The sequence below is a fragment of the Petaurus breviceps genome, unplaced genomic scaffold (assembly GCF_028583685.1).
Source record: "Petaurus breviceps papuanus isolate PSGF00001 unplaced genomic scaffold, PetGlider_PUasm1.0 685, whole genome shotgun sequence".
In the NCBI taxonomy this organism is placed as follows: domain Eukaryota; kingdom Metazoa; phylum Chordata; class Mammalia; order Diprotodontia; family Petauridae; genus Petaurus; species Petaurus breviceps.
Window position 1 is genome coordinate 4,321,602 of NW_027186455.1, and position 25,132 is coordinate 4,346,733.

Sequence of the window (25,132 nt, forward strand, 5' to 3'; positions counted from 1 at the left end):
TCACAGTGTTTGTTGGGAGTGTGAGAAATTGGTTAAATGCTTACTGAAAAATTTCCACAAGCAACACAACTTAGAAGGTGGCAAGAAGCATAAGAAGGTTGCTGACATTAGAGACTATCATTGGGAAGCAAGATACAAATATGTTATAAGACTGTGAAAATATGCAAAATTAGAGTGTCTTATGAGTTGGTGGGCATGTTAGAAAACCTAGGTCTAGTGTAGTAGATAGATCATTTAACTTGGAATCAGGTATGTGTTTGAATCCCAGTTCTGCATCTTATTACTTATGTAGCCTTGGACAAGTCACTTCACGATTAATCAGTTTTCCTTATTTATAAAATGAGAGGGTTGTAGCAGACAATCTCTAAATAGTCTCTCTGAACGCTAAAATTCTAGGATTTATGTATTTTTAACCTAAACCAGTTTCCTCATTTTAATAGGTGAAACATTTGTACAAGTTCACATTACTAGTGACCAGTTGAACTCAGACTTCATGTGTCCCGATTCCCAGTTCTATCTTGTATGCCATGCTGCCCCTAAGGTTTAAAGTGATTATTATTTTAATCTTTTTTCGATTGGGGTTATGTCAAGCATAAGTCTTCCGTTTAGTTAAAATAATGTTTGGCTTCACTCCTAGCTGGGCTTTTGATTAAGGATTTGAGGTGAGGTGGCCTCCTTCAATCAAGAATGTTGAAAGATTTAGAAGTAAATGGCCTCAATATTTTTAAATGTCATTGTATTTTCAGATTTTATTATGTTGAGTGAGACTTTTGAATAAAAACCTCTATGCCTTTACTTAGCCAAATTCTAAATTTTTCAGTGAGGAGATTCCTTTTGGGGAAATGGGCTCTTCTTGAAAACTTAATCTAAATGAATTGGTATACTAGGTATACAATGGTATACTAGGGCCAGAGGGATTTCAGAAATTATTTAGTCTAATAACCTTCCGCAAACCATAGATTTTGTATTGAATGGGCCCTCAGAAGCCATCTTGGGCAAACTCTATCTGAAGAAGAATTCTCTCCCAAATACACTCTCACTCCGTTAAAGAAGTTTTTCCTTGGATCAAACTAAGTTTCCCTGTATAGTTTCTACCCATTGATTCTGGGTCTGTCCTCCAGGACCAAACTGAACTGTCCTTCAGATATTTGGAAACTATTATCATGTTACTTAAATGTGGTTCTCAGAACTGACCACAGTGTATAAGTTATGTTCTTATGATGTCAGAGTACAGTAGGACTCTCATTTCTAGTCCATGGACACTATTCATATCTTAATATAGCCTATGCTTTCATAAGCATATTTAGCTGCTAGGACTTACTTGAGTTTGCAATCCATTAAGATTACTTCAGATCTTTTTTAGAGAAACCCCTATTTAATCACATCTTGCTCTTCTTGTACTTGTGAAATTGGTGTTTTTATCCATGAGTAAGGCTTTACACATTATAAGTTTCTGTCATATTCCTAGTGTTTTGGCTTGTCTGAGTGTTTTTGGACCCTTGAATCTATTGTCCAGCAATTTACCTTATCTTTCCTTTGCCCATTTTATGTCATCTGTAAATTTGGTAAGTGTGTGCTCCATCCCAATCATCAGATATGTTTTGGATTATCTTGAACTGGATGGTCATCTTCTCTCCATCTTTGAAATCTCTTCTTTTTCTTAACCTCCTTGCTACTGTCCTGAGTACCACTATCCTTCCAGTTACCCAGGCTTGCACCCTTGACTCCTCATTCTCACCCTACATACCCAGCCTGTTGCCATATCTTGTAATTTCTGCCTTTGTAGTATCTCTCTTATTTGTCCCCATTTTCTGTTCACATAGCCACTGCCCTAATTTAGGTCTTCATCACTTGGACTGTGGCCTCCTAATTGCTCTTCTTGCCCCAAGTCTTTCTCTCCAGTCTAGTCTCAGCTGATAGAGTGATAAAGCAGAGGTCTGACTCTGCCACATGCCTCTCACACAGCACTCCTCAGCCACTCAGGGTCAGCTCTTCACAGCCTATTGTGTATGATCCTATTGTGTGTGAACTGTGTGATCCTAGCTTGGTTTCTTCATCTGTAAAATGGGGATAATAATAGGATCTGTTCACAGGGGATCAAATGATATAATATGTAAAGTACTTTGCAAACCTTAAAGTGCCACAGAAATGCTAGCTCTTTTATCCTCCTCCTCCTCCCACTCTGCTGTCTAGCTGCTTCCTTGTTTCTCAAGCTCATCATTCCATTGCTTGACTCTGTGCCTTTGACCTGGCTTGCCTCCATTTCTAGAATGCCTCCATTTCCCTTTCCTCTCCTCATTTTTAACTTCCCCAAGGACATAGCTCAAATCCCAACTTCTGTCCATTTGTCAATTTATTGGGTATAAGGTGAAATCTCAGGGTTGTTTTGATTTGCATTGACTTTTAGTGATTTAGAGCATTCTTTCATATGGTTTATTACTGTACTTTTCACCCCTCATTTTTAGAGAATGGCCTTCAGAGGCAGCATGATGTACTGGATAGATGCCTGCCTTCAAACTCAGGAAGACCTAGGTTCAAATTTTGCTTCTGATACATATTGGTTGTTTGACCCTGAATAAGTCATTTAACCTTATTTTTTAAAAAGGTAGCTCTTTTAAGACTGTAAATGGCAGAGAAGGTGGTGACCTACATTGATAGGAGTTCTCCAGTTTAATGAAACCTTAAGTTTAGGCACTATCCCTGTCTTTCTCTTTGTTGTCTATATATTTTAGATATTAGGCCCTCATCAGAAATATTTCATGCAAAAATTTTTTCTTACTTGACTACTTCCATTTTCCTAGTTGCATTAATTTTGCAAAACATTTTTTTCAATTGTATATAGTTAAAATCATCTATCTAGTTTTTTGTGATTTTTCCCTGACTTTTTTTTTCTTTTTGATTAAGAATTCACCCAATCATACTGCAAGATAATTGGGAATAAGTCTACCAAAGTACTCGCTATAGTATCTGTATAGATGATTTTGAAAAGTCTTCTAAAAGAAATGAAGAACAACTTAAGCACTTGGAGCATTATTCAATGCTCTTAGAAATGACGAGGATGCCAAAATCAATTGTGAACAATCTGCCACCAAAAGACACTTTGCAGAGCTGGGTAAAAACAATAAAAACAGTTTTAAGGAAGAAAGATCCAAAAATATCAAAGGAAATATTGAGAAAAGGTGGGATAAAGGGAGAGCACCACCTGCAGAGTTCAGGTTATGTCATGAAGCAATGATCAGCAAGTGTATTTGGTGCTAGTTAGAAAAAAACAGAATCAAAGGAGCAAAGTAGATAAGGAAAAAGCTAGAAATAACTGAATTCACCCCAATGTTTAGCAAACCCCAAAACGTGAATTACCCAAGAAAGAACTCCGTGTTTGACAAGAGTTGATGGGAAGATGGAAAAAGAGTTGGCAGAAACTTAGACTTACATTTTATGGCATATACTAAAATAAATTCAGAATGGATGTGACCTGAATATTAAGATCACACCATAAAAAATTAGACAAAGAGAAGACCATAATACCTTTCAGTCACCTCAATTTTTTTTCCTTTATGCCACAATCATTTCTCATTATATTCATTCTTTTACCCACCCCATACAGAATGGTGCCTATTAACAAAGGAGGATAGTTAAGCAAACTGACCAACAAAACACATGCCTTATGCCAAGCTTCCTGTCAGTTTTGTTCTAGCTTTTTGAGCTTTTATGATAGAAGCATTACTACTTACAATCTTCTGCCATAATCTTCCATAGGTTTAAAAAATTTTTTTTACAAAAATTAGTTTGTATTCCAAAGTGGTGTTGGCGTTGGTGTAGCAGCAAGTCCCCTAGCGTCCCCAGGGTGGCTGCCAACACAGGTTCTTAGATCTGCTTTGATAAAGGAAAGCAACTCAAAATGGGTTAACAAGCTTACTTTAATCAGTCAGATGTGTATCGTTTACCTAGTTCAGGGAAAAAAGGTCAGCACCCCAAACTTCAGAATATACAGACAGAATTATCAAGACAGAGAAACAGATCAAGTAGACAGTTTCCAAACTGTCCAACCATTACATCCATACCAAATCAACATCTGGGTTTTTCTTCAAAGTCGGGGGGCTCTCAACAATGGCTTCCCAGAGTTTTATCTGATCAAATCACAGAACCTCAAAGTGAGCCCCAAAACAAAGCCTCAAATCAGGCTTTATATAGCCTTCTCCTGGCTCAGAGAATGTAATAATCTTCTGGACCCACTGGCCAATCAAAAAGTATCTACTGAAAAATAAGCCTCCCACCCCAGGCTCCAGGTACACTTTAGCCTAGGGGCAGGGAAGATCTTAAAAATGTAAAAATGTTTTCATTACAGTTGGCTACCTAGTCTCTCTCTTCTTGGCCAGTGAATTTGTTTCCGGGCTTCAGCTTCTTTTGGTTTAGTTGTGGCTAATGTTTTCATTAGTTTTTGTCTTTTTCTGCTCCTAGTTTTTGGCATCAGTAGTTCACTTGAAATCATCATTGGAAATTGTTCACAGAACCTTTTCATTAAAAAAAAATTATTTTCTTTTAAAAAATTTTGTGTTTATTTTTAGTTTACAACACCCACTTCCACAAGGTCTTGAGCTACAAATTCTCTCCCTGTACTTCCCCATTCCACCCTGAAACAACAATCCCACTGAATACCCCCTCCTCCAATCTGATCTCTCCCATATCCTCCCCCTTTCCCCCTCCAACTTTCTGGTAGGGCAAGATAAATCTCCATATCCCAGTGCCTGCACATCTTATTTCCCAGTTGCATGTAAAAAAAATTATTTTTTAAACATTTGATTTTAAAACCTTGAATTCCAGATTCCCTTCCAGAATCCTAAGTAACTCAACATAGGCTTTACATGTGTAGCCACACAAAATACCTCCATAGTGGATATATTGCGAAAGACCGACTATACTTCCCTCCATCCTATCCCCCCCCCCATTTTGTTCCATTTTCTTCTTTGACCCTGTCCCTTTTCAAAAGTGTGTGCTTCTAACTACCCTCCCCCTGCAACATGCCCTCCCTTCTATCATTCCCCCTACCTTCCTGCAGGGCAAGATGCCCACTTTAGTGTGTATGTTATTCCCTCCCCAAGCCAAATTCAGTGAGAGCAAGGTTGACCCATTCCCTTTTGCCTTCCTGTTCTTTCCCTCCATTCTAACAGCCTTCCCTTGCCTCTTTTATATGAGATAATTTACCCTATTCTCTCTCTCCCTATCTCTTCTCATTATATTCCTCTCTCACCTCTTAATTTTATTTTTTAAATATCATCCCTTCCTATTCAATTGTTCCTGTGCCCTCTGTCTATGTATACCTGTACACATATATACACACACTCACAAGTATTCATATGCACATATACCCTCCTATATAGACATATATATGTTCATTTATATTCCTTCAACTATCCTCATACTGAGAAAAGTTTCATAAGTTACAATTACCGTTTTTCCATTGTAGGAATGTAAATAGTTCAACTTTGATAATTTCTTTTCCCTGTTTACCTTCTCCTACTTCTTGTATTTGAATGTCAAATTCTTTTTTTTTTTTTAAGCAATCAGGGTTAAGTAACTTGCTCAAGGTTACATGACCAGGTGTTTCTGGGTGGGTGCTAAGTGTCTGAGCCTGGGATTCGAACTCCAGGTCATCCTGACACTGGAGCCGGTGCTCTTACTCGCTGTGCTACCTGGCCGCCCCAAATGTCAAATTCTTTATTCAACTGTGGTCCCTCCATCAAGAATGCTTGAAAGTCCTCTATTTCATTGAATGACCATATTTTCCCTTGAAACATGATACTCAGTTTTGCTGGGTAGGTGATTTCTTGAACTCTTTCATTATTTATCCTTCCAATTTAAAGATGATTTTGATTTTTGCTTTAACTAGTCAACTGTATTCAGATGGCTTATTTTGACTTTCTTCTGGATGAAAGTATTACTAATTTATAAGTGTGAGACATGAGTAGTCAAATCATTTCCCCCACTCAGAACTGAGACCTACTATGTAACATTTTTGCCATCCTTCCCTTTATCTTTGTATCGAAGTGGCCAAATGTCAAAGTGTATAATGATTTGGTTTGTAGGATCTTCCCATGTTCTTCTTAGATTTTTTCTCACCCTTTTATCTTCTACAACAGATATTGATACACATGCCTCAGTTATGTTCATGGTGATCTGTTTGCTCATGCTTCTCATAAGCACAGCCAGGCAAGATGATCCCATGAAATATTTCTTAATGTCTTTGAGTGCACTATGAAACCATCTCTGACAACTCCTTTGTTTACCTCTCTAAGGTGAACTTGTGAGCCATCCTGCTATAGCTGCCTTTTTATCTTATGGTTTTGTTTATCATGAGAATATGAATATTGAGATACTGTTCTGGTTAGGAGAGAGACAGATATATTGTAGCTCAGTTTGCAGTCCTAGAATCCTTTTCAGGTCTGTCTTGGATGTTTTTCATTTATGTGGTCTTTATAAAAGTACTTAAAATGAAAGATTATTTTGACATGAAACTTAGTGGTGTTTTGTAAATTTATGTCTAATATGCTTGTCAGACTTTAACTGTTGTGGGTTTTTTTTTTGGTCTCCAGAAATGACTGCTGTACATGCAGGCAACATAAACTTCAAATGGGACCCCAAAAGTCTGGAGATAAGGACTCTGGCAGTTGAAAGACTTTTGGAACCTCTTGTTACTCAGGTAAGAATTTATACACCAGTTTTACAGCTTTTTAGTAGTGTCATTTGAGAAGGTTTCCATGTTGAGTTGTTTTTTGAAGACCCATAGAATTTTAGAATTAGAAGGATCTTTATAAATCATGTAAACTAGCTTTCTTTTTTCTGTAGATGAGGAAGCATAAGCCATATAGGGAAAAGAACTTACCCCTGGTAGTAGCAGAACTAGGATTAGAAACTAGATTTTTTTGATTCATACTCCATTGTTCTTTCAGTGTTTGGCCTTCATTATAGACTGATAGTTAGCTATTGTGAGTGATAATAGAAATCAAGCATTGAGGTGGTACTTTTGTAGCATTTATGAGAACCACTTTTATGATAGCTTTATTCATTATCTCCAACATGCCAGAACTATTGTGTTTTAAGTTTTATTTACAGGTAGTGGTATCTCCATTTGGTAAGTAAGACAATTGTAACTTGTCCATTGTGACATTGTAACTCAGCTGGGAAATGTCAGGATCAGGATTTGAATCCAGTTCTCATGACTGAGATCAGCATTCTTTCAGCTATAACCCATTATGTCCCTTTTACACAAAATCTTGAAAGATTGGCCACCACTTATTGGCTCATGCCTGCTTTTTGTGTAAATACCAACTATTAGATGATAGTTAGCTAATTAGAAGTGGTCGTTTTGATAGGTCTGTCACTAAGCAGTAAGTGACACTGTGCTAAGTGTTGGAGAAACAAAGAAAGGCAGAAAGACAGTCCCTGTGGTCACAAGGACTGGAACTCACAGACCAATAGGAGAGACAACATGGAAACAAGATTGAAACAGTATAAATTGGAGGTGATCAGTAGAGGGAATGAATGCACTTAGCATGACTGGCACCAGGAAAGGCTTCTTGTTCAAGATGGGATTTCAGCCAGGATTTGAAGGAAGCCAAGAGGTGGAGATGAAAGTGGGAGAATATTCCAGGCATGAGGAGTTGACAGTGAAAATTTTGCGAGTCTAGCAATGGAATATTTTGTATGAGAAATAGTAAGAAGGTCAGTGTCACAGCATCACAGATTATGTGGGGGAATGGGAGTTGGAGTGGGGAATTAAGGTATAAGAATCCTGGAAAGGTAGTGGGATGGGGTGGGGGGGTCAAGTTGTGAAGGACTTTGAATGCCAAATAGGATTTTATATTTAATTCTAGAGGTGATGGGAGTATCTTGAATTGGGGGTAGATGTCATGGTCAGACCAGAGCTTTAGGGAGATTACTTTGACAACTGATTATGGTGGACTGGAGTGGGGAGAGACCTGAGGCAGGAAGACCCACCATTGTAATAATCTGGGTGTGAGGTGGAAGTGTCAGTGTGTATGTGAGAGATGTTACTTTTTAATTATAATTTGTGTGTTTTTTTAATTATAATAATTTGATTATTTTAATCTGTTACACCTATAGATACCACCATGCATGCTGCAGTGACAGTTCACTGAGAATTAATAACTAACAACCTTTGTCTTGATCATACAGAACATAGGCATAGCTGGTTAGATTATGTTAATATGAGACTGAATAGCTCAGGCCATTTTTTCCCCTCTCCAATTCCATCTCATTAATATAAATTAGTATTTATACATATGAATGTAGTAGGAATTGAGAAGGAGATTTATAGTCTATGAACCCATTTACTGCAGTACTCTAGTTCAGTTCTTTCCATTTTTAACTATAACAAGTCTTTAAGCATCTTATGCAAAAGATAAAATAGCTGTTCACTGTTACTCAGATGATTAGTATTCAGAGATTTAAAACTTAACATTTTTTTATTTCTTTGGGCAGTAGTGTGTGTCTTTTTAAAGGACTCTTGACTAAAGAGTCCTTACTAAAGTAATTCATGTGAATAAACTATGAAAAGAAATTTGTCTTCAGAAGCAAATTTTTAAGGATTAAAAACAACCCCAAATGCTTTTGAAAACTTGGCTCCATCCTCGTAAAGTTACATTCTGCTTTCTGAATCTTCTGCTTAATGATGCATGGGAGAAATGATGGATCTGACCCTTAAAACTTTTTCTTGTCCTAATGTAAACTTTTAAAACCTTTCCTGGAATGTATTATTTCTACTTCATCACACTCTGCTGTGTTTTTTGCCTAAACCACTCAGTTGGCCTAGTTCCTAGGGAAGCTACAGTTTATAACCACTTATTTGAATTAGGAATACCACTTTTAAATAGGATTATTTTCTTACATTTTGTGTGAATGACTAATGCCTGCTAGGGATTCGTAAATGTTAGGTTATGATGTTTTGTGGCTAGCTGACTATGACCTGGATGTTTATCTTCTTAGAATTTTTGTTTAAAAGCCTGCAGTTTACTCTTTAAATGTAAAACTCTTTTAGGTTACAACATTGGTAACCACCAGTAACAAGGGACCCTCCAACAAGAAAAGAGGTCGCTCTAAGAAGGCCCATGTATTGGCTGCATCAGTTGAACAGGCAACTGAGAATTTCTTGGAGAAGGGAGACAAAATTGCCAAGGAGAGTCAGTTTCTCAAGGAGGAACTTGTGGCTGCTGTAGAAGATGTTCGCAAACAAGGTGGGTGATGTTAATCTTTGGAAGGTACAGAAATAGACTTTTCAGAAAACCTTCACTTTGCCTTCCTTTCTGGCCTATCTAGTTGGAATTCATTTGCTTGAGTCTTTTAGGATTTTGAGCAGCAGCAGTACTTAAATGCTAATACCTATTTTGTAGAGACTTGGGTTCAATTCTCTTTGGTCTTTGATGTAACAGATAAATGGAAATTATGAAATTTATTCATTCATTCATTTATTTATCTATCTATTCATTCATTCATTCATTTATTTATTTAAAGCAATTGGGGTTAAGTAACTTGCTCAAGGTTACACGGCCAGTTATTTCTGGGTGTGGTGCTGAGTATCTGAGCCCAGATTTGATCCCCAGGTCATCCTGACACTGGAGCCGGTGCTCTTACTCACTGAACCACCTGGCCGCCCCTAAGCAATTGGGGTTAAGTAACTTGCTCAAGGTTACATGGCCAGATGTTTCTGGGTGGGTGCTAAGTGTCTGAGCCCAGGATTCGATCTCCAGGTCATCCTGACACTGGAGCCGGTGCTCTTACTTGCTGTGCTATGAAATTTATTAAAAATAGAAATTGAGTGTATCTGGGACTTTACCTTAATGTTTATGTTGTAGAACTTCAGCTGTTATTTTGTGGGATTGATAGAATGGAGGAGCTGTCATAAGAGTGTAGAGATTATATGAGTGCATCTGCAGAGTTATGTGTTAACTCAGTCATAGAAATAAACACTAGGTTAAGGTCTTAACACTAAATCTTAACACTAAGTTAAGACTCATCTTCCTGAGTTCAAATCTAGCCTCATACACTTAACTAGCTGTGTGACCCAAGGCAAGTCGCTTAACCTCTGTTTGCCTCAGTTTCCTCAACTTTTAAAATGGAAATAACAGTGGCACCTACACCTGGTTATTTTAAGGATCAAATGAAATAATTGTAAAGCACTTATCCTATTGCCCGGCACCTAGTAAGGTTCTGTATAAATGCTTATTGCCTCCCCTTTCTGCTATGTATCTTGGTGCTGTGAACTGTTGAAGAATTTTGGTACAACTACATTATTATTAACCAACAGGATTGTTGCATGAGACCGTAAGGGTTTTGCTCAGTTGGTGTCCTGTTGGGTTTTTGATAATTGAGCATGGGCTTTCCACTTTAGACCTGTGTTAATTATTAAATTCTCCTTCAGTAAAGCGAGTAAAGACAGACATGGCAACCATATGGACATAATCTTTAAATTATAGGGCATATACTTGTGGTTTTCAAAAATAATTTTTAGTGACATCTTTTGTTTTTACATTAGCTATATTTCTCCCTTGCTTCTATTCTCTCTGAGACAGTCATCTCATAGAAAATAATTTTTTGAAAGAAAAGAGAAGGTGGAATATAGTAAAACTAACTTTACTTTTTAATGGTAGAACCCAATTTCTAGTGCTTAGGGAAAAATTTCTGAGAAACAGAAGTCATAGTTTATCTCAGAAGATATTCTTCAAATAGACTGAAAAGCTCCATGAGAGTAGGGACTCTCTGTTGCCTAAATTTCCTTCAGTGCCTCCATATATTAATATTGGTTGAATTAAACAATTAGCTATCGATTGTGGATGGGGGGCAGAGGACCAGGAGTCACTCTCATACCATGGGTTAGTTGTGTGGCCCAGTCTTCTTGACACAATAAAAAGCGATCTGGCTGCTAATCTCAAGGATGATCATAGGAACATACATTTAGAATTGGAAGCAATATCAGAGGCTAAATAATTCAGTTTCTTCATTTTACAGATGAGGATGCTGAGGCCATGGAGTTTAAATGACTTGGTCAAGGTAAAACATGTGGAAAGCAGCTGAGGCAAAGGCAGAGGTTTGGCCTTGTGGGCCTCCTTCCTCTCTGGAACTTGGGGGAGCTTAGGTGTTTCTGTAGTATTGGAAAAATACCTTGTAACCCCCCTCTTTGGGTGTGTGGCTCAGTGGGGAGACTGTATGTTAGCATGTCAGGGATGTCTGTCAAGTGAAGGATGATGTTAGAATTTATTCTTTAAATTCTTTTTCCTAGTCCAAATAACAGAAAAAGAAGTTTGAAATATTTTATTTTTCCCTCCTCTCAAACCCATTTATCTTCAGGTAAGTGGGTATCTTAAGATTTCTTTGGAGCTTTTATGCTCCCCAGTTTGAGCTTTCATATCATTGACTCAAGAAAAACGTTTCCAGTCTATCAAATTCTAAGTCCAAATTTTAGTTTTTTTTTTTAACTTATTGTGAATAATTTGTTGATTCATTGTTGTAATACAATATAACTTGTTTAAAAGTGTCTTACTGCTATTTTTTATCTGGAGAGAGATGAGATAGGTGTGACAGTTGGTACTTCTTAATCTTCTTAAAGAATAGACTTCTAATCTATACCAGTTATAGTCTAACCAGTTAGCAGCTGTGGTTGAATACACTAGTTATAGTTGATCTTCTAGTAACTGTGTCTTCTGGCAGTGTTCAAAATACTGTTAGATATTTGAAGTACAGAGTAATCTAGTAGGATGAAATTATGATCTTGTAAAATAATATCATAAAGTTGTAGGTGAGTGTTCATTTACTAAATTGTTTTTTTTTTTATTAAGAATCTTAAATTCTTTTGGTTATGCAAATCTATTAAGGTGAGATTTAAGAATCTGAACCCTTAGGAATAGATTAAATGATTTATGTGGAAAGAGTTACCAAAATTTTCCCCCATTGGTAAATCTGGGCTGGGTAATTTAAAGAAATACAGTAGGGCACTTCATGGGGGAGAAGAGTATATTGACCACATACTGTCAGAGAAGGTTTTGACTCTGCAGGCATTTTTTCCTCTTGCAACTGACTTGAGGACTAAGCCAGATCAAAGAGTAGAAAGGAAGTGAAAATTAATAGCTTGTCCAGTAGAGATATAGACAACAGAAGACTGATACTACGTGTAGTGTAGGCAGCCTGGAAGATGGGCTGTTCTTGACCAAAATAACTGTCTTTCAGAGTGGGGTTTGAGAGATGGATACTGAAGGTGTTTGTAAAAATCTTGGAGTTGGAGCTTTAAAAAAGAAAACAGGCTAGTGATCCTGTTTTAATGCCTTACTTGGTTGTTTAAATTATGATGCCAATGAGGTTGGGTTAACAAGGTTGAATTCCCTCCCCCCTTCCACCCTGTAAGAGTTATGCATTCATACATAAAAAAACGAACCAAAGAATTTTTTAAAAATCACTTTCTGCCTCACCAACCAACTGGGCTAACACCTATTTATCATTGCAGACTCCAACATCAGTACAGAGAAGAGAAGAGGAATAAGATAAAAACATCTAAAACTTGTTTCCTTAATTAGATTTCAGCATTATAGCCTAATCATCTTTTGCATTACACCTAATGAGAAATCAGTTGATTTCTTCAAATTTATGTTTTTTCCTTTGAGTTTTTTTTTATCAGCTCCTTTCCTCTTTGCATGACCCTTTTAGATAGCTGTTTCATCTTTCTGTTTTTGTCTCTCTTCTACTCTATGTAGCACTTGTCTGATTCTCCTTGAATCTGCATCTGCCTTTAGGTGCCCTTTGATGATTTCCACCTATGACCTGGAACTCTCTCATTTCCTGATGTTTCTTACCATTTCAAAACACAGAAAAGATTTTTATTATTATTCCCCCAACATCCCTCCATTTTCTCTTTTTTTTTCTGGTAACTATGTTCAGAGTAGGAGAATAGGAAAAGCAAAAAGTAAATTCCAAAGAATCATTAACAGGTTTTCAGTTGAATTTTTTATGTCTTAGAGTTGTTTCTCTGACTTAAGACTCTAGAGTAGATGCTGTGTTTTCTTTGTCTTAAATTGTGCCAAGAATACTGTCTCCTTTCAAGTCACCAGGCTGGTGTAAGCATATGCTGCTTTGCAAAGCTTCGTGTTTTGGGGTGAGCAGATTGGAAATAGGGGAAGAAAAGGGAAATTATTAAATTATGATGCTTTCTATCATCTTGAAATTGCTTTAAATTTATTCAGTACATCTTAAAACTCACAAACAAATAATTGTAATTAGGATACTAATTTCCTAAACTTAGATGAACCAGATTACCTTGGAGATCTTAGCTGAATAATGTTTGGTACCCCCTGCCCAATATATAACTAGATAGATATACACATAGACTTAATACATTTTATATATACACACACCATTCTATACTTATGTATACATATATTCAGTGTGACTGAAGAGTTTCCTTGGGAACCATAATTTTTACTTTGGCAAGTAGAATTTCTCCATGACATTATTAACATAATTTCCACTGGTTAATTTCTTTAAAAAGTGATTGCATATCAGAATACATGTTGTGCATGTATTTTAATGTGAAATCATTAAAGTAAGTATCTTTCTTTGGAATGTGCCTGGGTAGCAGCGGTGCATCCTTGAATGAATAAGGAAAATGAGAACATGAATATATGTAGTATTCTCTTTTCTTCCGCATTGCCATGTCAACGAGAATGAACTGAAATGTCAATGGTGACTTGGGGGTTGAGGGGCAGATAGTGTGGTGTACTGTTTATTTTTAGTGTCTTCTCTAATTCATAGGGTTGTTTCAGAAATTTTCAAAAAATTATTTTGGAGGTTAGGAAGTATATGAGGTTAAGTGAAGGACTGTTTTTAAAAACAGGAATTCAGTAGTTTTCTGTAAATGTTTCTAAGCATTGTCTTTTACATGTGCTGCCTTAGAAAATCTTGAGCATTTTACCTTAAAACCATGTTGATTTTGTGTGTTTCATTGTGAAATCTATATTTGCTATAATGCTTTTTCACATTTGTAATTGCATTTCAATCTAAGGATCTATGATTTGCAGGTGAAAAAAAACATTGACCAGAATAAAGCATTTTAGTTAGGTTCTTTCTTCATTATTTAGGAGACTCTCAAAATATAAGCTTTGAGGACTTTGAAGTATAAATATACAGTGATGCTTTCCCTATCTGATGGAACTGATTATGTTATTCTGGCTCTGTGTAGTCTTATAAATGCAACAAATTTAACTTTTAAAAAAGTCATCAAGTGTTTGAAAATACATCATTTTCATGTTAAATTCTGTAAAATCAGTCTAGAATACTTTCATATGGAATGGATGTTAACTATATTTTTAAAGAGTCTTGAATTAAAAAATCATGACTGTGAGGCAGTATGCAAAGTACAAAGGGATGCTTAGACTTGAAGTCAGAATCTTTGTTCAAACTTAGCTCTGCCACTCATTACTCAGGTGACTTTTGACAAGTTACTGAACCACTATGTACCTCACTTTTGTTATTGTCAGTCAACCAATGCACACACACTTAGGAAGTGCCTGCCTACTATGTTCCAGGCAGCATATTTATATAAGTAAATAAATCAATATATAAGTAAATTATTGTAAAATGAATCTATGAAGCTTTGGTCATTTCTTCTCTTGGCTTTACTCACCTCCAAAAATGGAAGTATTAGGATGGAGTAATTTTTCAGAGTACCTCCATGTTATTAGAAAGACATAACATTGGTTTATTGAAAGAAACAACTTGCTAATAAGTAGATTCTTCACAGGTGATTGAATTATAGTGATTTTTTTTTTAAATAAAGGAGATTCTTTTGTTCAGTTTTGAAGAATTTATCTGGAGCTGAAATATCCCCTCAAAAAGAATCAGGAATTCTAGAATAAGAATGTTTTGGCCATCCAAATGTTGGAAATCTACTTTTCATGGAGCAAAAAGGTGCTCATTTGTTGGGCCCAAGATATTTTGCAAGAGGTTTATTATAACTTGATGTTTGGGTGCTCTATTCCTTCCCTGTCTTTTAGTTTTATAACAACTCTTTAGTCATTTTCTAAAGTAGCCTGATCTCAGGAAATAGAGAAGAAAGATTCATTGATTAAGGAGTTTGTTATATTAAATACTAAAATTAAACACCTCTCTTAAGCATTGATACTCTAGGCTGACTGAATCTAAACTTCACAGAACAACAAAACCCTTAATAAAAAGATTTGTTCTGTAAAACTTGGAATCAGTCAAAAGGCCGCACTCAAGGACCTAGCGGGTCACATGTGGCCTTGAGGCCGCAGGTTCTGCACCTGTGTTACGTATTTCCTTGTTCCTGATGTCGCAACCTGTAGTAATGTCAGTCTTCGAGTTTTAGGTCTTGGGTTTAGAACTTCATCTACTGATACATCCTGACAACTTCTGCCTGAGACTTAGAGAGATTATGTGAGTTACTCAGGGACCAGTCTAAGACATCCATCCATGCTCCATGTTGCCTGTCATCCTCATCACCACCACTCTGGCAGAGGCACTGTGATCAGGAGATATGTTCTAGCCATATGACCCTGAACAGGTCATTTAATCTGCCCTTCATGGTTTTGTGATCCTTCACTTCACTTAGCCTCTCAAGATTATAGGCAGTTTTCAAAGACTACATAATTTTCGAAGGTGCTCATCTGCATTGATAGAGGAGAGTTTTTTCATTTGGAAATTTCCTATGCCAGTGAATTCACTAGGCCACTCCCCATCACTAAAAGCTCACCTTTATACATTTATATAGTGCTTAAAGGTTTACAAAACACTCATAAGCGACTTTGTGAAATAGGCAGTATAGATATTCCTATTTTATGGATAAGGAAACTGAGATGCAGGGAGGAGAAATGAGTTTGTGTGTGGTCATACAACTGCAGTGATGTAAAGCCTAGGATTTCAAGTCAAGTCAGTAAACACATTTATTCATTGCAGACTATATGCCAGACCCTGTGCTTAAGTGCTGGAACTTAGGCCATCTGACTTGAAGATGTTGCTTTCTGGCTCCATTTTTCTCACATCTATTTCACTGTGGCCTGTTAACTACTAATTATGTTCTTTTGCTTTCCAGGCTTCTGAACACCTTCGTTGTAGGGTTCTCATTTTTGCAGCTTATCTTGACTTTCCTGTCCCGTTTCAGTTAAATGAGCTTAGCAGTGAACTGTACAAACTTTTCATTTTGTTTACTTTATTTTGCCCTTTTTGAATATTAAATAAAAGCTCTTGCCAGTCTTAAAGTTCTGATAATTTAAGCAAGTACTCTTCATGTTCTTAGGTCTTTCTCATGAGGAGCTGTCATGTTGGCACACAGTTCTTATCTCCTAGCTTCCAAAAAACTTAATCAGATGAATGTCTTAAATGTTTTCTTCAGCACGGTAAATAAACCCATTAAGGACCTACTGTGTGCAAGATGAGAGGCAGTAAAATGTAGTGGATGGAAAGCTGACCTTGCTTCAAGTCCTGTCTCTGACATATAGCTCTGACCCTGGGGCAAGTCAAGACACTTAACCTCAGCAGATCTCTAAGAGATCATAGCTGCATAGCTGTTACCAACCCACAATGGAATTACATCCCCTGAATTTGCCTATGTAATTATAACAGATTAAGTTATTTTAAAAAATATGTGTAAGGCACTGTGCTAGTTTTGGTAGTTAAACATATTCAGGGTAGTTTTAAAAATACCAAATTTGGATGGTTTCTCTTTGAATTCTCAGTGGAGCAAGTTTAAAAAAAAGCCAAAGACATTGAGCTTTTGATTTTCTCCTTTTTGTTGCCTAACTTAAGTCCATTTTACACAGAGTTTATATAAGCAGTTTGAGAAGGAACTTAATCGACAAGATTCTCCTTTAGAGTTATAGAGCTATATTAATTTCTTATAAAATTTTTTATTTATAGCTTTTGTTTTTACCACACTTAGAATACTGAATATACCACCCTCTTTTATATCCAGTAAGCCATTTCTTGTAATGAGAGAAGGGAAAGAAGCATGTCAGCAAAATTAACCAACACATTAACTGAGTTTGACAGTATACAGTGTCCTGGCCTCTGCAAAGAAAGTATGGAGATAGATTTTTCTTATCTTTTTGGAGGGCCTACTTGGCCATTATAATTTGAGAACAATTGGAGTTTCTTTTTCCGTTGATATTGCAATATTCACGGTTTTTTATCTGCCTGCTTCTGTTCTGCATCAGTTCATATGTCTTCCCATGTTTTTTCATATTCATCTTTTCAGTCATATTCTGTTATATTCACATACCACCAAATTATCTATATTTGATAATGACACAATGATTTACTTAGAAAACTCCAGAGAATCATCAGAGAAACTAATTGAAACAAGTAATAGTTCCATTTATACTAATTTCTCAAAAGTGGGACTTACCATCTTTTTTCTTGGTCTGTAGAACCATCAGGTTTTGATACTTTGAAAAGAAAATGATATCTCATAATTTTAGTTTTAGGATATACTTTTCTTTGAATCTTTGAGATACAAATACAATGTGAAAGAGAAGTGTTTTTAAAAAACATTTCCTTAGTTTTTACAATTAGGAAAGACAAATTCTTCTGTTTCCATGATTATAAACACCCAGATTGCATCATTAACAAGAGATTTGTTAAAAGGGGGTTAGAAGCAGCAAAATAATTTTCCTTGTTTATATAATTTTGGAAGGGATTGTTTCTACATATATTAGCAAATCACTTTGGCATTTTAGAAAAATGTGATAAAACTACTTGTTTAGACTGGACAAAGCTTGTGGAGAACTGTTTTCCTTCTCCCTTGCTCCATTGCAAGGCAAAAAGAAAAACCCTTATAAAAGAAATGTGTATAGTCAAGAAAAAAATTGCCTATGTTGGTTATATCCGAAAAATTGTATGTCTCACTCTGCATCTTGGGTCCATTACCCCTTGTTTGGTGGTAGGTAGCATTTTTCATCACCGCTTAATGAAGTGGTTTTAAAATAATGATTGGTCATTTCATTGATCAGAGTTCTTTAAAGTGGTTTGTTTTGACAGTTTTGTTATTGTATAACTTTTTAGAGAGTAGTTTTGAAGAGCTTGGATCCCGAGTCTACCAAACATGTCTGCTACCCTGTCATTCACCATAAGTACATATGCTACATAATATAAATGACTGGGATATTATAGTATGGGCTTTCTCATCCCTAATAAAACTTTTGGATGTGTTATGGAGGAAAACTCAGTTTCTAAACAGACCAAGTGAGTGAGAATTTTAAGACATGAAGAGATGTCAGCTCAACCCTTTTGGCTTTGTATGCAAAAAAAAATCACCAAGGTGCAGTTACAAGGTATGATGCAGATGTTACAGAAAATTCTTGTTGCTTTGACTGGTCTTGAATACTCTTTTCTGCAAAAAGGTATGGTGAGACTAGTTGAGCATTTACACATTGTATATAGCTTCCCATTAATGACTTTAAACTATCCAGTCCATGCCCTTTTATTTTGTCTAATCCCTTTCCTTAATCCTTCATGAAATATATCAAATGGTTTAGTTATTGGACAAGTAAGAAATCGTGTTAGAATGTGAGCAATGCCTTTAAGGGTAAGAAGGGACAGAAGAAAAGTAGCAAATATCTATTACTATTACTATGTGAAAGATTATTCTCTTGTATTAAAATAGGGAAGATTTTTTTTTCCCCCTGCTTCTCAGTCATGGCCTCTTTTGTGCTTTAGTTCTTCTGTAATACGGTTTAAAAAAAGATTGGAATAAGGGATTTCTGCTAGGATTTCTTGGAAGGAATGTTATCTTTTTGCTTAAAACCTGGGCTCAAATCTTGCCTCTGCCAATTATTGCCTTGGTGACTTTGGGCAGATCACTTAATTTCTAAATTTTCTGTCTAAAACAAGGAGGTTGAATTCGATGACTTGTAAGGCCTTTCTCAAATAGAATATGACCTGGTGAGAATAATGAACTCTTCAAATCTTAAATCTCTAGGAAGGGACCTTTAAGATCAAGTACAAACTTTGCTCATTTTATAGATGAGAAAACATGGACAGCGCAGAGCAGAGTCAAGACTCCTACCCAAATCTTCGGATATCAAATCAGTGTTGTTTCTCCTAAACTCAAGATACTGCCCCCTTTAAGAAATCATGCTTCCCCACTCTTATTTAAAACTTGAATCTCTTCAACAGTATCCTTGGTGAATAAATGATCAACCAGTCCATCCACCTCAGGTGTAAAGAAACCTACTACCATGTTTCCCCGATAATAAGACCTATCCCGAAAATAAGCCCTCCCCTTACTGTGTAAGATTCCTCTAAAATAAGCCCTCCCCCGAAAATAAGCCCTATTGAGATTGCTACTGTAGTGAAGGTAATCCCCTGCGCTACACGCTATATTACGGTACCCTCTGTATGCAGCGGCTCCCCCTTCCCCCCCAAACGCACGCCGCTCTCGGAGCTGCATCCAGTCAGAGCTGCAGCAGTGAGCGCATCATCCTGTTCTTCCCCAGTGATTTGCTTATTGAATAAAGGTACATTTTTTTGTTCACATTTACCTGTTTATTAAAATTGCTGTCAATGTTCATTAAAATAAGCCCTCCCCTGAAAATAAGCCCTCTGGTGTTTTTCTGTCCAAAAAAAATAAGACAGTGTCTTCTTGAAGCAACTTATTTCCATTTTTGGGTTTCCTACTTTAGGAAGGTCTTCCTTAATGAATTGAAATCTGCCTACTTACTGCTTATCCTGTACAAAAACAGATCTGTGTTCCCCCCCCCCCCCCAGGGGAAACCCCGGGGGGAAGGGGGGTTGACAATTTGGTTTTAGATTTGGTTTTTGAACCCTGGGGGGTTTGGTTTTTTTTTTTTTTTTTTTTTTGCTTATTGTTCAGCTGTGAAGTAGATAAGGAATAGGATTGGGCTGCTTCTCAGTCCTTGCCACTATATAATGTGGAGTGAATTGTGTGCCCTAGTTTTCCTTATATACCATAGTAAAGTAGTATATAGGTTCACATTTTGACACTTTAGGAGGAAATGTCTTTTATAAAAGAGGTGAGAGCCACCACCATCATATTTCGTACTCTCCCCTGTATTAATATCATAGATTTTTTCTTGCTAAATCATTGAATATCCCTAAAAATCACTTGTAAAAATCTCTGTTAATAATTCTCTCAGATTGGGGGCAGTTGGAGGGGACAAACATTTATTAAGCATCAGTCCTAGTTTAGAGAATAGAACAAATGCGATGGGATTATTTTAACCCATTATCCAATGCCTGTCTTTCCTGACTCTTTCTTTTTTACTACTAACATCATAAACCTGAGACATAAGAGGAGTAAGGTGTTGTGACAGCTGTCTTTAAAGTCAGGAAGACCTGGGTTCAAGTCCTGCCTCTGGTACGTACAGACCGTGTGATTGTGGGCAAACGCCTTAAACTCTCAGTGCTCTAAGTGACTTCCTAAAACTTAATTGCAAAGAAGATGCTTACCTACTGCATTGGTAGAGGAAATTTCCTTTCCTAGTAGTTCCATATACCAGTGAAACCACAGGGCAGTCTCTATACCGACATACCATCTGTCAGCAATGAAAAAAAAATATGGTTTCCCACTGTATTTAAGAGATTAAGGAAATGAGAGTGAGGCAGAATTTTCATTCATTTTGCTATGTTCTACTCTCATTTGGATTCAGTTTCCATTAAAGGGTTAGTTTGGAGGGTTGTCAAGGGGAACAGGAGAAGCTAAGAGCAGAATTGAGAAGGAGATAAAGCCAATCAATTTTGGGATGGAATGACTTTATCTGTAAAGTTTTCAAATAAATGCCCTTTTCTAAGTTACTGTGATTGGTCTCATTCCTCCTCCCCTCTCCCCTTTAGGGTTCCCTTTCAAAGGATGCTACTATCATCCTTAACCCAGGTTTACAATCCCCAAATTATTCTTTTTTTTTTAAGCAATCAGGGTTAAGGAACTTGTTCAAGGTTACACGGCCAGTTATTTCTGGGTGTGGTGCTAAGTATCTGAGCCCGGATTTGATCCAGGTCATCCCAACACTGGAGCTGGTGCTCTTACTCGCTGAGCCACCTGGGCACCCCAATGTGGCAGAATCAGAATTTGAACCTAGATTTTTTTTGGAGGGCAACTGGGGTTAAGTGACTTGCCCAAGGTCACAGGGCTAGGGGTTTTTGGTGTGTGTGTGTGTGTGTGTGTGTGTTAAGTGTCTGAGGCTGGATTTGAACTTAGGTCCTCCTGACTCCAGGACTGGTGCTCTATTCACTGCGCCACCTAGCCGCCCCCCCAAATTATTCTTAACTCTTACTTTGCCTTAACCTACCTTTCCTGTCTAGTCAGTTGGCGAGTATTGTCAATTCTGTGTCAAAGACCTTTCTTTTGTTGGTCCTTATCATCTCACACCCACCCAGTCTATCGCAGTAGCCTCTTGTCTCCTTCTGCTGCTTCTTCTCTTCAGTGTTTCTTCTGTGTCTCTGGAAGTAATGAAAGCAATGTTTCATAAACACAGACCAGACTGACTGTCGGTCCTCTACTTAAAAATCTTCAGTATCTATTATTTCTAGAATCAAAATAGTGGCTTCCTAGCGTGCCATTTTAAAACCTGTACAATTTGTCTTATAGCTTTTTTTCCAGATCTTTTTCGTTTTATTTCCTTTATACATTTTGTGTTCTAGTTAAACTGAATCCTGTGTCCTAAACTCAACATACCATGTGTGTACCTTTACACTGTCTCATCTGCCCTTTCTTTTAAGGCTCAGCTCAGCTGCTTCCTACTAAAGGAAGCCTTTTCTGATTTTCCTCTCCTTCATGAAATTTTGTGTTGGGGGGTGTGTGTGTGTGTGTGTGTGTGTGTGTGTGTGTGTGTGTGTGTGTGTGTGTGTGCCCCCTTTCCCAATCCTAGTAGAATGTAAATCATGTAAGGATAAGGCCTGGACCATTTTTTTGCCCAGTGTTGTTAGTACCTAACACAGTGTCTTGTACATAATTTATTTTTAATTGAATTGAATTATATTAGGTCCCATTGAGTTTAAAAGCCTTGGCTTGGTCATACAGCTAGTAGGTGGGATTCAACACAGGTCCTCTGATCCAAATCCAATCATTCCTGCTACTATTTAGGCTTCTTTCTTTCTTTTTTTTGAAGCAATTAGGGTTAAATAACTTGCCCAAGGTTACAAGGGAACCTATCCTGTATCCAAGGCCAGCACTCTTACTCAATGCACCACCTAGTCACCCTTAGGCTTATTTCTTAACCTCTAAATTTCCTTAGAGTAGAACTGATTGATTTGAAGCTAATAAAGATAAAGACAGTCTTTTCCTTTTTTTTTAAACTTACTTATTTTATTCTGAATTTAAGAAAACAAGGAAGAATATTTCCATAACATGTAGAATAGAAAAAAAGATGATTAAACATGAAACTGCAAGTCTGTTATGTACAACTTGCTGTTCCTTTTAAATATATAATAGTTATCATGTAACTTTTTTTCTTCCCCCCTCCCACCGATGACTGTCGTTAGACAAAAAAAAAATTATATATATACACGTGTGTGGGTTGAAATTGGACATATATATATGTCCAATGGATGGATATGGATTTACATATATATGTAAAACCAACCTATACATACTTTTATTTATCAGTTTTTTCTCTGGATGCAGATAGTGTATTCCTTCATGTGTCCTTGTAGTTAATTTGGGTATTTATAATAGTTTTTACACCATCCCCAGTGCTACTCAGGATGCCAAGCAGGCATTGTCTTCGTGTACACATACAATGATATCGATGTGTTCAGATTGAACTTTATCCTAACTCTGATATGAACCATGTTAACTTGTGAATGAAAGAATGAATAAATGAAAAGCACTTATTTAGTTCTTACTTTTGCCCCACAAATGATAGTGAAGGATATCAAGTTCTTTTATTAAAACTAAAATATTTTTGCACTTAAGGATACTGGGATAGAGTTTGTTCTAACTGGAAAGCCTTTTGAGGTAAGTGTTGGGTATCTTACAGAGCATTTATAAATGAGTTAATTTAATCCTAGCAAATAATATTTCTACAAAAAATTAATATGTGAACCCAAGGGTGTAAAATTTTGTTTTGTATGGATGTTGTGCAGCTGAATTTGATAGGCTGCATCAAAATGTTCCTCCATTTAGCTCTGAACTAGTCTACCTCAGAACTCTTTCCTAAATTTGTATTATTGGTAAATTGAACCATAGGGATTTATTTGGAGGTAGCGAAACAGGGAGAGGAAGAAGAGATGGTAGTGAAACCTTGGTTTTCTAAGAGCATGATAAATGTGATCCATCATTTAAAGTTACATTGTTTCTATTCATTTGTTCAGCAAGCATTTACTAAGCACCTGCTTTGTGCTAGGCTTAGGAGAATTACATGCAAAACCAAAGCAGTACCTTGCTAGAGGGTGGGGATTAGGAGAGGACAATAGAGTTATATGGGGGAAAGCCTCTGTGGGCTGTGGGATTGGCAGAGGCCCGGGTTCTCCAACCTTCTGGGATGAATTTTGTGAACTTGGGCAGGTCATTTCTTTAACAGCCTGCAGTTTGTCTCCTATCCTGAAAAAAGCTTGGGACTGTAAGTCAGAAACCCTACATTCAGATCTCATCTTTGTGATTTGTACCAGCTCTGTGCCCTTGCGTCAAAGCCCTCCCTGGGCCTTCATTTCCTTTTCTGCAAAATGAGAGGGTTGGAATAGATGATCATAAAGACCAGTTTTGCTAGTAAAAAACAACTTGGTGTATGCCAACAAGGGGAAGATGGATGGATGGATGGATCGATAGATTGACTGATTGATACAGTGGCTTACAGAGGCTGGATAGCTCCAAAATCCTTGTTCAAATGTCATGGTAGCTTATTGTGGAAATTTTTTATTTAGAATTGAAGTTTTTTCAAAGTGTTATCATCCAGATCTACTCTACTTAAATCTTTGCTTTTCTGATTCTTATAATAGGCGATTTGATGAAAAGTGCCTCTGGAGAATTTGCAGATGACCCCTGTTCTTCTGTGAAGCGCGGCAACATGGTTCGAGCTGCCCGATCCTTGCTCTCAGCCGTTACCCGATTGCTTATTTTGGCCGACATGGCAGATGTCTACAAACTACTTGTTCAGCTGAAAGTTGTGAGTGCAGTGCTACTTTGTGTGGTGTGATGGAGGGCAAAGCTGTTGGTTGTTGGATGAGCAAGAGAGAGGAGAAAGTAATTCCATCATCTCTTAACCATTTAGTTGGTTCTCACCACATTCTAGCCTGGAATGTTCATCCTCTACTCCAGATCTATCACTTTATGGTTTTTCTGTTTCAATATTTAACTCAGTAGTATTATAGTAAAAATGAAATGGCCAAAATAATATTTGAGGTTCATCCTCTTTAGCAGGTAGGATTTTTAGTTCCTGGAATTGAAAAATCTAAAATAATTTAAGTTTCATGCCTTTGAATAGAGGAAATAAAGCATTCTTTCTGGGAAAAACCTCAAGTTTATTGTCTTGCACATAGTAGATGCTTTTAAAATATTGGATTGTGACGGCAAAAACTTTGATTAGACTTGGGATAGCTGTTCATTTTGAGACCTATTAAAAGCAATCTTAAAATTCCAGGACACTTGATTAACTGCTAACTTGAGCTATTTGCATGTTTTGTAGGTGGAAGATGGTATCTTGAAACTTAGAAATGCGGGCACAGAGCAAGATTTAGGCATACAATATAAAGCCCTAAAACCTGAAGTGGATAAGTTGAACATCATGGCAGCCAAAAGGCAACAGGTAAAATGATTGTGTGTGTATCTGGAAGTATTTTATGTCATTAGCCAGTAGAGGCAACAACTTAGCCTTGTTTTCTAAAGGTGTCAGGACTAGTAAGCATATTTAACAAACATCCTTTCAGTACTATGCTAGTGATAGAGCTGTAGTGAAGTCTAGTTCATTTGATGCTACTGTGCTATCATTTATTTATTTATGCCCATTTCACCTTAATTGTCCCAATAATTTCAGACAAAGACTGTGACTAGAGGCAGAGCAGCAGCAGGAGGAATAGAAAATGGGTTGTGATTGAAATTGGTCATGTTGAGATGACAGCAGCAAAGAATTGCTTTTTTCTGAGGGAAATGCTTTGTTACTCT

The 25,132-nt window shown here is 36.9% G+C and overlaps 1 protein-coding gene across 1 annotated transcript in view; it reads left to right on the forward strand.

Moving 5' to 3' along the window:
• Positions 1–25,132, forward strand: part of CTNNA1 (catenin alpha 1) — a 161,714-nt gene that overhangs the window by 20,698 nt on the left and 115,884 nt on the right. The window contains exons 2-5 of the mRNA XM_069104313.1: positions 6,591–6,697; positions 9,056–9,251; positions 23,971–24,137; positions 24,657–24,776. Coding sequence (XP_068960414.1) covers positions 6,593–6,697; positions 9,056–9,251; positions 23,971–24,137; positions 24,657–24,776 — 588 coding nt within the window. The 5' untranslated portion in view covers positions 6,591–6,592. The remainder of the gene's footprint in view (positions 1–6,590; positions 6,698–9,055; positions 9,252–23,970; positions 24,138–24,656; positions 24,777–25,132) is intronic.